At 42.6% G+C, this 12,298-nt stretch overlaps 1 protein-coding gene across 1 annotated transcript in view; it reads right to left on the bottom strand.

Annotated features, from left to right (window-relative positions):
- Positions 1-370: 370 nt before the first annotated feature.
- SLC31A1 (solute carrier family 31 member 1) overlaps positions 371-12,298 on the bottom strand; it is a 38,798-nt gene continuing 26,870 nt past the window's right edge. The window contains exons 2-5 of the mRNA XM_062207736.1: positions 6,579-6,701; positions 6,021-6,093; positions 4,442-4,610; positions 371-3,639 (exon numbers count right to left, since the gene is read on the bottom strand). Coding sequence (XP_062063720.1) covers positions 3,438-3,639; positions 4,442-4,610; positions 6,021-6,093; positions 6,579-6,665 — 531 coding nt within the window. The 5' untranslated portion in view covers positions 6,666-6,701 and the 3' untranslated portion in view covers positions 371-3,437. The remainder of the gene's footprint in view (positions 3,640-4,441; positions 4,611-6,020; positions 6,094-6,578; positions 6,702-12,298) is intronic.

Below are 12,298 nucleotides of genomic sequence, written 5' to 3' on the forward strand. Positions count from 1 at the left end.
CACCAAAGGGCAAGGCAGGGTCAATGCTCATCTCAGGGCTGCAAACTTCCTGGAGGTTCAGCTCAAAGCTTCCTTCCTGACAGTGTAAACTTAGGGAAAGAATTATGGTGTAACAGAAGTTAGCTTTTAAATTCCAGAATCCTTGGTATACTGAAATATTTGCTGCTTTGTGAAGATCCTGTCTCTTGTGCAAAAGGCCCCATTCTTCTGGTGTGGACTAGCTCATCATGGTAGAGGAGAAAGAGTGAGATTAAAACATGAAGGGATCGTACCATGTAAACCCCTTTGACATCTTCGAAATGGGTCACGGCGAGACTCCATGGCTGGGAAGGGACCAGCTTGTTCTGATACTACTTTGGGTAGAAAGGCATACAATCACAAAATCAAAATATTTATTTTGTTCTTTTGCACGTGACACTGTTAAGACATTCTGACTACAGCCATACTGCTCTCCAGGAGCTTACAATCTAAAACAGTCAACATTAATTGTAGACCCAGTGATTAAGGCATTATATTAAACAAAGACTGTATATCTTTAGTTGTATCTTTTGAAGAAGCAGCTGAGGAGGGCAGGATGAAAATTAAATGACATGAAACTGTACCCCATGCCCTCTTTCCTCCAGCTCCTTTGCAAGGAATCTCCTGTGATTAGAACCCAAGACCAGTACCCACAGCCTGAAAGGGAATTCTGGACAACCCTACTACAGAAGTAGTGAGGACACTTCCTAATCCCCTGATGGACAGAGTGAGGGCTCCCCGTTTGTGGGCAATGAGGGTGTTGAGTGTTCCTCCATCATACACTGGAGACAGCACCTAAGTCTGTAACTCTGAGGAGGGTACGAGGTACCTTTCCCCAGACTTACAGAAATCCCAGTGGGCAGCTGTTTCTTGAGGCATGCTTAAGGTCTCTAACAGGTTTCTAAATACCAACTTCTGGTATTTACATCTACAAATGGCAATGCCCACTGCATCAGGAGGGCTAGGGAGATTGAACAAACTAGACGATGGGGATAAAAGACTGGCAGTCAGGAAGGGAAAAGGAGAGCAGAATAGGAGGCCAAAGAGGGGAGGGTACAGTCTCCTAACAGCTGTGCACAGGGAAGGAGGAAAAGAGAAGTTTAGGTCCAAAGTGAACAAAGACATCAGGCATCAAATTCCAAATGAACAGGAGTTCAGAAATGAAAGTCAACGAGACAAGGTCATTATATTATGACAATCCCACAGCTCAGGAAAGACGGAAAGAATTTAAACTTTTTTCTCCTTCACCAGCTTCATCCTTTGGCAACCCTGAATCTCTAAAAGTCAGGTTTTCCAGGAGATTATCTCTATCCTGAAGAGGTTTTTTTCTGTTAGTTTCAGATGTATAATGGTTTTTCTTACCTTACTGATAAGGTCCCAGTACTGGGAAGGTATTTTATAGCAGCTCATGCTGAGATGTCTAGAGAGCACCACAGTCACTACTAAACCTTGATTCTTACTTGGTTCTCATGGTTTTATGATTTCTTGGCTTCCAAGACAGCCATGGGCTATTTGCACCTTTAGTGCTGGACTCTTGTTGTCAGTACCCGGAATTCACTTTGCCCATGCTAAGTTACCAGGGCTTCAAGCGGATGAAATGAGAGAAAAGCACAAAGCTCTAAAATGTTGGTTCTTGGATTTTAACCTCGATCTAGTAGGCTCATCACCCTCTCTTGGTTCAAAGCCATAGAAGTACACATTCCTCACTCTCCAATATTTAACTGGCATCCACAGAGAAAGTACAAACTTCAAAACCAGAACACAAGCCAACAGGACAGCTCTGCCCGAGGCACGGCTGTGTCTGGCTCCGAGGAGGGCAGAGTTGAGCAGACCAGCACGGAAGATTCGCTGTACCGAGGTAGTTTGGACTGAAACAAGGCTGCAGTAGAGACTAACAATAAACATCCAATGGGATTCTTCACTTAGAAAAGAGATTTCTAGCCACTTGTGATCTAATTACGCCCCCAAGAGTGACAAAGATGGTGTTTCAGAGGATGAGGATCTGCTTGGCGTGGGCGTGGATGCTGGGGACTGACACAAATCTGGCCATCAGTGGACCGCACCCTAAGTTTCTCCAAAGAGAAAGCTGAGCTTTGGCTCTTCTGGCCCAGGCTGGCTGACTTACACTGCAGATCAAAGGTTTCTCTCAACCTTCAAACTCCTTCCAAGAAACCACAGCTCTTTAAGAAGTAGTGATTTCAGCCATGCTGATCAGAGTACTTTGGCTGCAGCCCTTCCTGCAAATGTGCAAAGGTACAGGTATAGGTGTACACAGATGGAGCTGCATAAAAGTTTTTGGAATGCTTAAGTATTGACCAGCAGCATTTATGACGTGAATTATGCCCAGATGTACAACCTACCCATCGGCAATTCAAATTTCCATGCCCAATACCAGGTGATGCTTCCTTAATTTAAAGCAGAGATTCTTAAAGTGTGGGCCCCCTTGACCATCCATTGGAACAATAATCAGGAACCCAGAAATGCCAGTTTTGGGGCTCTGGGATTAGTGTGTCAGCTGCTAGTTCTGATGCATGCTCAAGTTTGAAAATCACTGGTTTGGAGACAGACACATGAAAACAGTAATGGGAAAAATTTCAAACTCTTGCTTCATTCAGCTGAGACAAACCAAGGTACTAAGTCAAAGTAAAATGCCAATGGCTTTACAGTTTTATTTTAAAATATCTATTTCTATTCTCTCAAATTGATTGTCTTTTTTTTTTTTTTTTTGGATTAGCAAATTCATCCTAATCAAAATGGTAAGTGGGAACATAAAATTGATGAGTTAGCAACTCAAGAATACACATTTTGCAAGCCCTGGAATTAGCCTCAACCACCCCTCTGCACACTACAAAGGTTTTGGTGCAACACATCACACCTGGAGAAAGGCACAGGGTATTTCCCACTTATTGAGTCCAAAGACTAGAACTCATTTTCTAATGTTAAGTTTGAGTTCCGGGTGTAGTTGGACAAGAATTTCCCTCAGCTGCCATTAATCCTGCTCAAAGTCAAACCCTTTCCATCACTGACTCAGGGAAAAACAAAACAAAACAAAACAAAAAAACAAATTCATATGCTGTCTGCTAAAAGAAACCAAGAAGATAAAACAAGGAAGCAGATGACCAAGTCATTGAATAGAAAGCTACCCAGATTAGACAAGAACATATAAATGGGATGACAAGGAAGAAGACATCTCGGGTGGCTTCTCTTTAAGAAAAATGGGAATCTCAACTTAGTAGGAAAAAAAAACAGTTTAGGAGATTACCACTTTACCCCAGGGACTGTAAACTAAACCTCTGTTGAGCAGTGTGTGTGTGTGTGTGTAAAGAGGAGCAAGAAGAGATGATTGGAGCAGGAATCATGTCTTCCAGTCTCAAACTGCTTCCCACTGCAATCATTAAGGCCACACATGGAGTCTGACGTTAATGACAATGCTCTGTGATGTCCACTACCACTGCTTTCTTCCAGCTGAAGAGGAAGTATCCTGTCCCGGCCCCGGCTGCTACGGCAATACAGAGGTACCCGTTGTAGGTCATGAAGATGAGCATGAGGAAGTAGCTGATGACCACCTGGATGATATGCAGCACTGTTTGCAGGAGGTGAGGAAAGCTTAGCATCTGCTGCCTGGAAAGCAAATGGGGACACAACAATCAGACTTCTAGGAGCTCTGAGATCTGGAGGAGGGCGAATGTCGTAGCCACGAGGGCAGCCTCACCTGGGCTGCCTTACCGCCATCTTGGAAACTAGTGGGCACTTGTGGGTATGGACATTTTACAGTCCCTGAGAATGGAATACCACAGGCTGCCAGGTTGATAAGCATCAGCCAGATATGGTTATATGTGCTTTGGGGAGGAGGACAAAGAAAGGAGCAATCCCGACTTTTTGTCTCCACCTTGGGTCCTGAAAGGGAAGGTTTAGGGAACGTTGGGCCTGTGGGCAATATAAGGCCCCTGAAATCAATTGGTTTGGCCCTGCCAAGGCAACTGCAGGTGGGACTCAAATTCAATAAATCTATAGCAGGCTAATTTGTAAGTCGATCATTTTGTATGGCCTACAGATGATGCTATAAATAACCAAAGGCCCTTGGCAGAAAAAAGTTTCCCCACTCCTGCAAAACCTCTCATACTTCTCTGCCTGAACATTTTTAGGCCTTCCCCCTTGGCAAAGTTCATATTCCACAAAAGTGGAAACAGAATTGAGGGCTGGGTTGTATAGTAGAAAAAACTAGATTAAGGATCAGGAGATCTGGTTACTCATTCTTTCATCTTAAGTAAGTCCCAGTCTTTTGGGGCTTTAATAAGCTCATCACTACCATGGGAATAAATAATCACTAACTGAAGAACAGGGCAGCTGTAAGACAGCGGTTCTGCTGCTTAACTAGTCCAGCTTTCTAGAACTCCCATCTGGACCTATTCAATCATCTTACCCTACAGTTTTATGTGTCTCCATAAGGATAGTTCCATTTGGTCCTGGCACAGGCATGGAATTGTAGCGAATGCTGACTTGTGACTTCCGTAGCAGGCTCTCTCGGGCTATCTTGAGTCCCTCATAGAACATTGCTAGTAGAAACACTGCCACAAAAGCTCCAGCCATTTCTAAGCAGGGAAGGAAAAGATGGTGATACTGTGAAACAGGTCATTGGTCAGTGCAGCTAGAAAGACAAAGTAAAAAAGTACTACTCTCAGTTTCTTCATATATTATATTGTTACCCCTTACCTGCCCAGAAGGGAGAACAGCCTATACAGTCTTGGTGAAAACCACCGCCTCTGTGGAATAACACATTTACTTTCTGATGAAGATCCAGAAGAGCATCTGAACCATTAAAAGCCTTTTGGTTTAGCTGCTTGATGTCATTAAATTAGCTATTAAATTGAAACACGGTGTAGAATATGGAAAAGAAAAATAGCATTTAAAGTACTGACTACATTTCTTGAATATGCACTTCAGTTCTTTTACACTGTAAGGTGCTGGTACTGACATGAATGTATTAAAATACTAGTTTTTTTTTTTTTTTTTTTTTTTGACAGGCAGAGTGGACAGTAGAGGGAGACAGAGAGAAAGGTCTTCCTTTTTGCCGTTGGTTCACCCTCCAATGGCCGCCGCGGTAGGCGCACCGCGCCGTTCCGATGACAGGAGCCAGGTGCTTCTCCTGGTCTCCCATGGGGTGCAGGGCCCAAGAACTTGGGCCATCCTCCACTGCACTCCCTGGCCACAGCAGAGAGCTGGCCTGGAAGAGGGGCAACCGGGACAGGATCGGTGCCCCGACCGGGACTAGAACCCGGTGTGCCGGCACCGCAAGGCGGAGGATTAGCCTGTTAAGCCATGGTGCCGGCAAAATACTAGTTTAACACACCAGCTGAACTAAATGCTCCCTTTCCTGCCAAAACAAATTGATCTTGTGGATACAAAGATATATTTGGTACTAAAGCAGTCCAGCTAATTATGGATCTTGTGCAATTTCAATTTAAATTTACTGATGCAACAAGATAGGCACAAAGAGACGGCTAATCAGCTACCTCCAAACCAGGAGTGATTCTAACAGTGGGCATGCCAAGCACTAGGAAGGATGTGGCCCACAGTCTGACACACTAATGTTACGTTATTTAGGGTGTAACATTCCACTAGCTGTAAAATAACTTAGGGTTTATTTTGTAGTGTTTTCACTTGTTTGTAGCTTTATGTCTAGGAACAACAGTTTATCAAACAAAAAACATTCTGGAAAAAGAATAAAAAGAAATTGATTACAAAAGACTTTTATCAGGCATCTAGATTATTTTGCAGAGCTCTAAAAACATAAACATGTTATTGAAAGGAAGTTTATTGGAAGACCAAAATAAATATTGTGTATCCTACCCCCTAGGTGGGAAATAGGAACCAAGATGGTTATGCATCACGACCAAACCGATTCAGTAATTAGGACAGAAAGAGATGCTGGGTTTCCAAAAGCTTTGTCACCATCTCTCAAGTGACTGACACCTTCAAATACTGCCTGATAGTGTACTCACCTCCAGCTGTATTGATCACCAAACCAGAAAACAACAGTTCCACATTCTTAAAGCCAAAGTAGAACGTCATAGGCTGCCAGAAAATCAAAATGAGCCAATTAGAGTTGACTAAAGATCCTAAGTGAGGGAAAGAAGCTTACAACATTAAAAAGTAGCAGATCTGGGGAAGCAGAGACATTCACCGGAGTGGGAGGCTTTCTCCCTTATCTTAGCATTCATTAATATCACAGACACCACGCAAGAGTCTCCTCCTGTGGTCCCACTGCCAACTTTCCTCTTTCTACACAAAGCACAAAGACCAGAAGTCCATTCAGAAAAGGGTCCATTTCATAAAGAAGCTGGAGAAGACAGAACCCTTGAAATCGTGGTTCTGATGTAACTCTGCAACTGACTTGCCACATGATCTTGGGCAAATCACCTGACTTGTGTGGGTCTGCGTTAGTTTTTTTCTCATGAGTAAGCTGACCTTTAGCGATAATACACTGGCAGTACTGAACGTCCATGATTTCCGTGTCCCAGGTGGGAAAGGACCTGTGCTGCCTCTCCTGTGGCACTCACCATCATCATCATCATGCTGCCGTCTCCTCCGCCATGGGAGTGTGAGGCTGTGGTGGTCATGTGGCCCATATGGTGGGAATGATTCATTTTCCCAGGAAAAGTTCGGATGCAGCAAAAGTGTCTCTTAAAAAAAAAATAAAAAAAAAAAAAAGAATGACTTATCACAACCCAAGGATATAAAAATCTTGTTTCATGGTAAATTTGTAAGACTTTTGTCTATATGGAATTTCATCCAGTGAAATTTACCTATAGAGGAAATTAACAGGTTCTAATAAGGATCACTTTTGGAGACTGTGGCAGAAGGGACTTGAACCTAGGGCCTCAGATACCTGACCCCCTTCCTTAGTTTATAAAATTGTTCCTTTAAGGGGCCAGCATTGTTGGCACAGCGGGTTAAGCTACCACTTGCGACCTGCTCCACCTTCAGTATAGCTCCCTGCTAATGTACCTGTGATAGCAACGGAAGTTGACCTAAATATCTGGGCCTCTGCTATTATGTGGAAGACCCAAATGGAGTTCCAGGCTCCTGGCTTCTGCCTGGCCCAATTCCAGTGCTTATGGCTATTTGGGGAGTGAAAAAGTGTATGGAAGATTTCTTTCCCTTTCTGCCTTTCAAATAAATAAAATATATCTTAAAAAACTATTTGTTCCTTTAAGAGACATGTTTAATATACCCAGATTTAAAGATGAGAAATGCAGCCTGTTTAAGTTGCAGGAAACAATTTGTAACGATGTACAAATGGATGCCATTAAAGCAATTTAATAGCTCTAAGGCTTTCTAATCATAAATGTCAGTAGATAAAAAGCAAGTACTTCAGATAACTCACCTAATGGGGATGACCTGTGTCTAATCAGGATGTTCAGGTTACATTTTCACGAACGGACAACCAGCCTTCAAGCTAATTTAAATTTGAAGGAAGGTCTACTGCCGCCCTAGGCAAGCAGTGTACTCAGGCTTTGGATACAATTTGAGTCCTACAAGGACACTGGAGTTGAGAACATGAAAAACAAGATATAAATTGGATATTCTATATTAGATTAAGTCTAGACACTGTATAATCAGCCTTGTATTTTTTACAACTACATCCATGCTGTACTGCAGAAGTCAATGTGGGCCATAAACCAGGGAGCATTAATTTCTATAGCAGGAGCTGGGAAGTTGGGGTGTATCTGGAAAGGGAGGTATTGGTAGAAACCGTTTATGTGTCCCTCAACTCCAATTTGTGGAAGAAAGAGTGGCTTCTGGAATTCCAAGTAGGTTTTCCTATTCACGAGCCTGAGTGTGCTTCTCATTATTCACTCCATCAATCAAAATTTATCAAGCACCTACTGTGTGCCAAACTCTGAGCCAAGTAACAGAACAATTTTTGTGGCGTGATTAATGCTGGGATGGAAAGAAACAGGCTGTTGTGACAGTATTCCCAGGAAGTGAAGGAGAGATGGACTTCAGATAGGAAATCTATACACAGTCATGCAGTCATGTGCGTCTAACTCCAAATCACAAATATTCAGCCATCTATTTTCCCCTCTTTAACTCCTACCCCATGGTTCTGTAACAGCAGCCTTGAGAAACAAGTTCTTACTTCCAGTGGAAGACAAAGCAAAGTGGCAGGGATATTCAAAGTTCAACTTTTTTTTTTTTTTAAGATTTTATTTATTTATTTGAGAGATAGAGTTACAGACAGTGAGAGGGAGAGACAGAAAGAAAGGTCTTCCATCCACTGGTTCAATCCCCAAATGGCCACAACAGCCGGAGCTGCGTCAATCCAAAGCCAGGAGCCAGGAGCTTCCTCTGGGTCTTCCATCTGGGTTCAGGGGCCCAAGTACTTGGGCCATCTTCCACTGCTTTCCCAGGCCATAGCAGAGAGCTGGATGGGAAGAGGAACAGCCAGGACTAGAACTGGCACCCATATGAGATGCCAACACTGCAGGCGGAGAATTAACCTACTGTGCCACAGTGCTGGCGCCTAAAGTGCAACTTTGAATTTAAGTAACTGTCATGTCAGATACTATATTATAAGTATAAATCTTGAATATTTGATATCATTAATACCATTGTCATAAAAGGAACTAGATTGGAAATGCAAACAGATATTTAAGAGTTTTTGTCCACAAGTATATATTTTTTAAAGATTGATTTATTTAAAAGGTAGCATTACAGAGAAATACTGAGAAACAGAGCTCTTTCATTCACTGGTCCACTCCCCAAATGGCCGAAACCAGGAGCCGGACCCCCATCCAGGTCTCTCACATGGTAGCAGGGGCCCAAGCACTTGGACAATCTTCTGTCTTCCCAGGTGCATTAGCAGGAAGTTGGGTCAGAAGTAGAACAGCTGTCACTCGAATCAGTGCTCATATGGGATGCTGGCATCGCAGGTGGTGGCCCCATCCACAAAAATTTTATAGTAAGCACTAAATAACAGAACACACACCAAAAAAGTGACAATGGATGATGGACAGGGGTTTTAGAGGAAATAACTGCAGAATGGAGAGTTCACTGGTATCTCAATGATCCTAAATTAGGATTCTGAACCAAGCAAATGAAGTGAATTAAGAATGAAAAGACTGGCCGGCACCGTGGCTTAACAGGCTAATCCTCTGCCTTGCGGCGCCGGCACACCGGGTTCTAGTCCCGGTTGCGGCGCCAGATTCTATCCTGGTTGTCCCTCTACCAGGCCAGCTCTCTGCTATGGCCTGGGAAGGCAGTGGAGGACGGCCCAAGTGCTTGGGCCCTGCACCCGCATGGGAGACCAGGAGAAGCACCTGGCTCCTGGCTTCGGATCAGCGAGATGCGCCGGCTGCTGCGGCCATTGGAGGGTGAACCAGCGGCAACTGGAAGACCTTTCTCTCTGTCTCTCTCTCTTACTACCCACTCTGCCTGTCAAAAAAAAAAAAAAAGAATGAAAAGAGTGCAGCCGGCATTGTGGCATAGCAGGTAGAGCTGCTGCCTGAGATGCCAGCATCCCGTATGGGCACCAGTTCAAGCCCCCTGCTCCACTTCCAATCCAGTTCTCTGCTAATGTGCCTGGGAAGGCAGCAGAAGATGGCCCAAGTCCTTGGCCTCTGCCCCCATGTGGGAGACCTGAAAGAAGCTCCTGGCTTCTGGCTTCCAACTGGCCCTGTTCAGCTCATTGAGGCCATTTGGGGAGTGAACCAGCAGATAGAAGATCTCTTTCTCTCTGTTAATTCCACCTTTCAAATAAATAAATTAATCTTAAAAAAAAAAAAAAGCATGAAAAGACTTTTTCTAGCCAGCACATCCTCATGTGGAGACTGAAGCTGAAGTCAAGTCACAAATTTTGTTCTCTTCCAACAAGAGTCTGGAGTGTTTACAGCATTGGAAATCATAAAGGATAATTTCATCCTATATTATCAACACAAATCCTGGTCATGAAGAAGCAAGGAACATCAGTTAAGGCCTTTCTGTTGTAAGACACCAAGGGAGATACAGAGATGAACCAGAAGCAGTCGGGCTCAAGGAGCTTCTAGACCAAAAGCTGGAAGGAGAAACTGAATAGAAATAATTCTCATTTTGGGGTATAAAATTACATGTAAAGGACTATTTAAAAAGCAAGAATAAACACCACAAACTATTTAAGAGTTGTACCATGAACTTTTACATTATTCCTGTTAGCAATTTTTGAAGACTCACAAGTTCCTCATTATTCTGGCCCCTCATTTCCAATTAGAGATACATGTTCAATGACAACACTTACCAATCTCTTTAAACATACCAGAGACCCAGGAATTCATACATACATTCAAACCTTAAGAAAATCTTCCAACTTATGCATTTGCTCTGAAATATCATCCGTGTAGGATACAATTCACTTTCAAATGTACTAGCTAATAGAGCAGGAATAGAATCTACTTGCTTTTGTTGTCAGTGAACAATGGACTTCTTATAATAAAATTCCACGCAAGGCTTACCCAGTGGTATATGAACATGAAGGAACTAATCTGGTGGAAATTAACATACAAAAATACACCATAGAGTCAAACCCTTCCCAGTAAGTCCTTATGCTTGCTCACTAATCATCTTAGTGTAAGAAAAGTCCCATGGGAATACGTCAAACCGATGCCAAAAAAGGAAAAACTAAGAAATTATTAAGGCATAATAAATGATTATAATTTTCCTCTTCCTACTTAATTTTCAGTGATGTGTCCTATATATTTGGATAACTCATCAAATGCACCTAACTCATTTTTGGTAGAATAGAAATGCTGTCATTGGTTAATTTTGATCTCTTTCCTTCAATAGTTCTCATCTAAAATGACCCAAGCTCAGTTTCTTTCAAAATAAAAATGGCTCTTAAGTAAGAAAAGTACCGTGTCCAGGGGCACACCAGTAGTGTTTGTTTTCTCAATTTGTAACCTGAGGAAAATGGTTTCATCTCATGGTAATTGGGAGCTGTGCTGTTCTCTTTGGCTTATTCAAGTTTCTCTAACCTCCACAGCCACTTCAACTACTGCTCTCTAAGAATTGTTTTCTCTAATATAGCCCAACCTCATCATCTCTTTCTATGAACTGGTTTCAAGGTCCACAAAGTAGCTGGACTGTACTTTTATGGAATCAAAAATGCAGTTATGGTTAGTGGAACTCGTGGAAGAGTAAGTAATGATTAGTGATGGGTGGAACCTAAGCAAAATCTATCTGATTACATGACCTGCAAAAGTGCCTTCGCCTCTCCTCAGCTGGTTTTCTAGACAGCGAAGCCTGAAGGAGGGCTGCTGCGAGGACTCAATGAAATCACACCCATAGAGCACCTCAGTGCCTGACAAATGCTAGCTATTACTTTGATGAAATAAACCTTGAATAGGGAAAATTCAGTGAGTGAGCTTTGTGGGAGAAGAAACCAGTCAGCATATTAGCATTCTGTTAGAGTCTTTCCTACAGAGTTCTAGCTGAGACCACTTTCAATGAGACCACGAAGTGGCTGGCAATAGGCATATGGGTAACTCCTAAGAGCTGCTGCTTCTGGTAGAAAAACTTAAGGAAAACCAAGATATGGTCCAGGAATTGACTATTACAACAACCGCCATCACCACCAAGCATGAATTTGTATGGAACTCAGTTCCTATAAAACAGTTAAGGAAAGAAGAGAAGTCTCTCAGGATGGCTTTCCACTGTTCAGTTTCTGAAGAACATTTATCTCATGTCCAATTGGGTACTTGAATTTGGTCACGTGCCAACTGGCTTCTATTTCCCCTGAATACTATTAGATATGAGAAACAGTGCATTCCAGCTTTGTATTTCTATTTCCTCCTTTCCTCCACTTAATAAGTATGGTGCAATACTTACATAAATAGCTGACAAAACAACCTTGTATTTAAGGGTCTAATTATTTCACAGTCTAGCTTTGAGGATAATCAAAAAAGAAGCTACCTTCAGTCCTGCCCCATCTCTCCTATCGCAGATTCATTGTAAAGCTCAACTAGAGGCCTGGGTTCTTTGCAAAACCTAGACTCTCTAGCCAAATAAACATGAATTCTTGAAAGAAGTTGGGAGATTAGCAGGAAGACTAAATTCTGCTGCTTATTCTGGGTCTTTGCATTGACTTTATCTCTAACAGGTTTAGTCTGAACTTCAAATTCTTATTTACCCAGCTTGCACAGTGACAGGTAAGACCAATGGAGATTAGATTCCATAAGAAGACTACACAGAAGTGGTTATATGTCTGCCACAAAGCCCCTCTTCTCTAGCCCAGTCAGATGTAATC

Source organism: Lepus europaeus, chromosome 12 (assembly GCF_033115175.1).
Source record: "Lepus europaeus isolate LE1 chromosome 12, mLepTim1.pri, whole genome shotgun sequence".
Taxonomy (NCBI): Eukaryota; Metazoa; Chordata; class Mammalia; order Lagomorpha; family Leporidae; genus Lepus; species Lepus europaeus.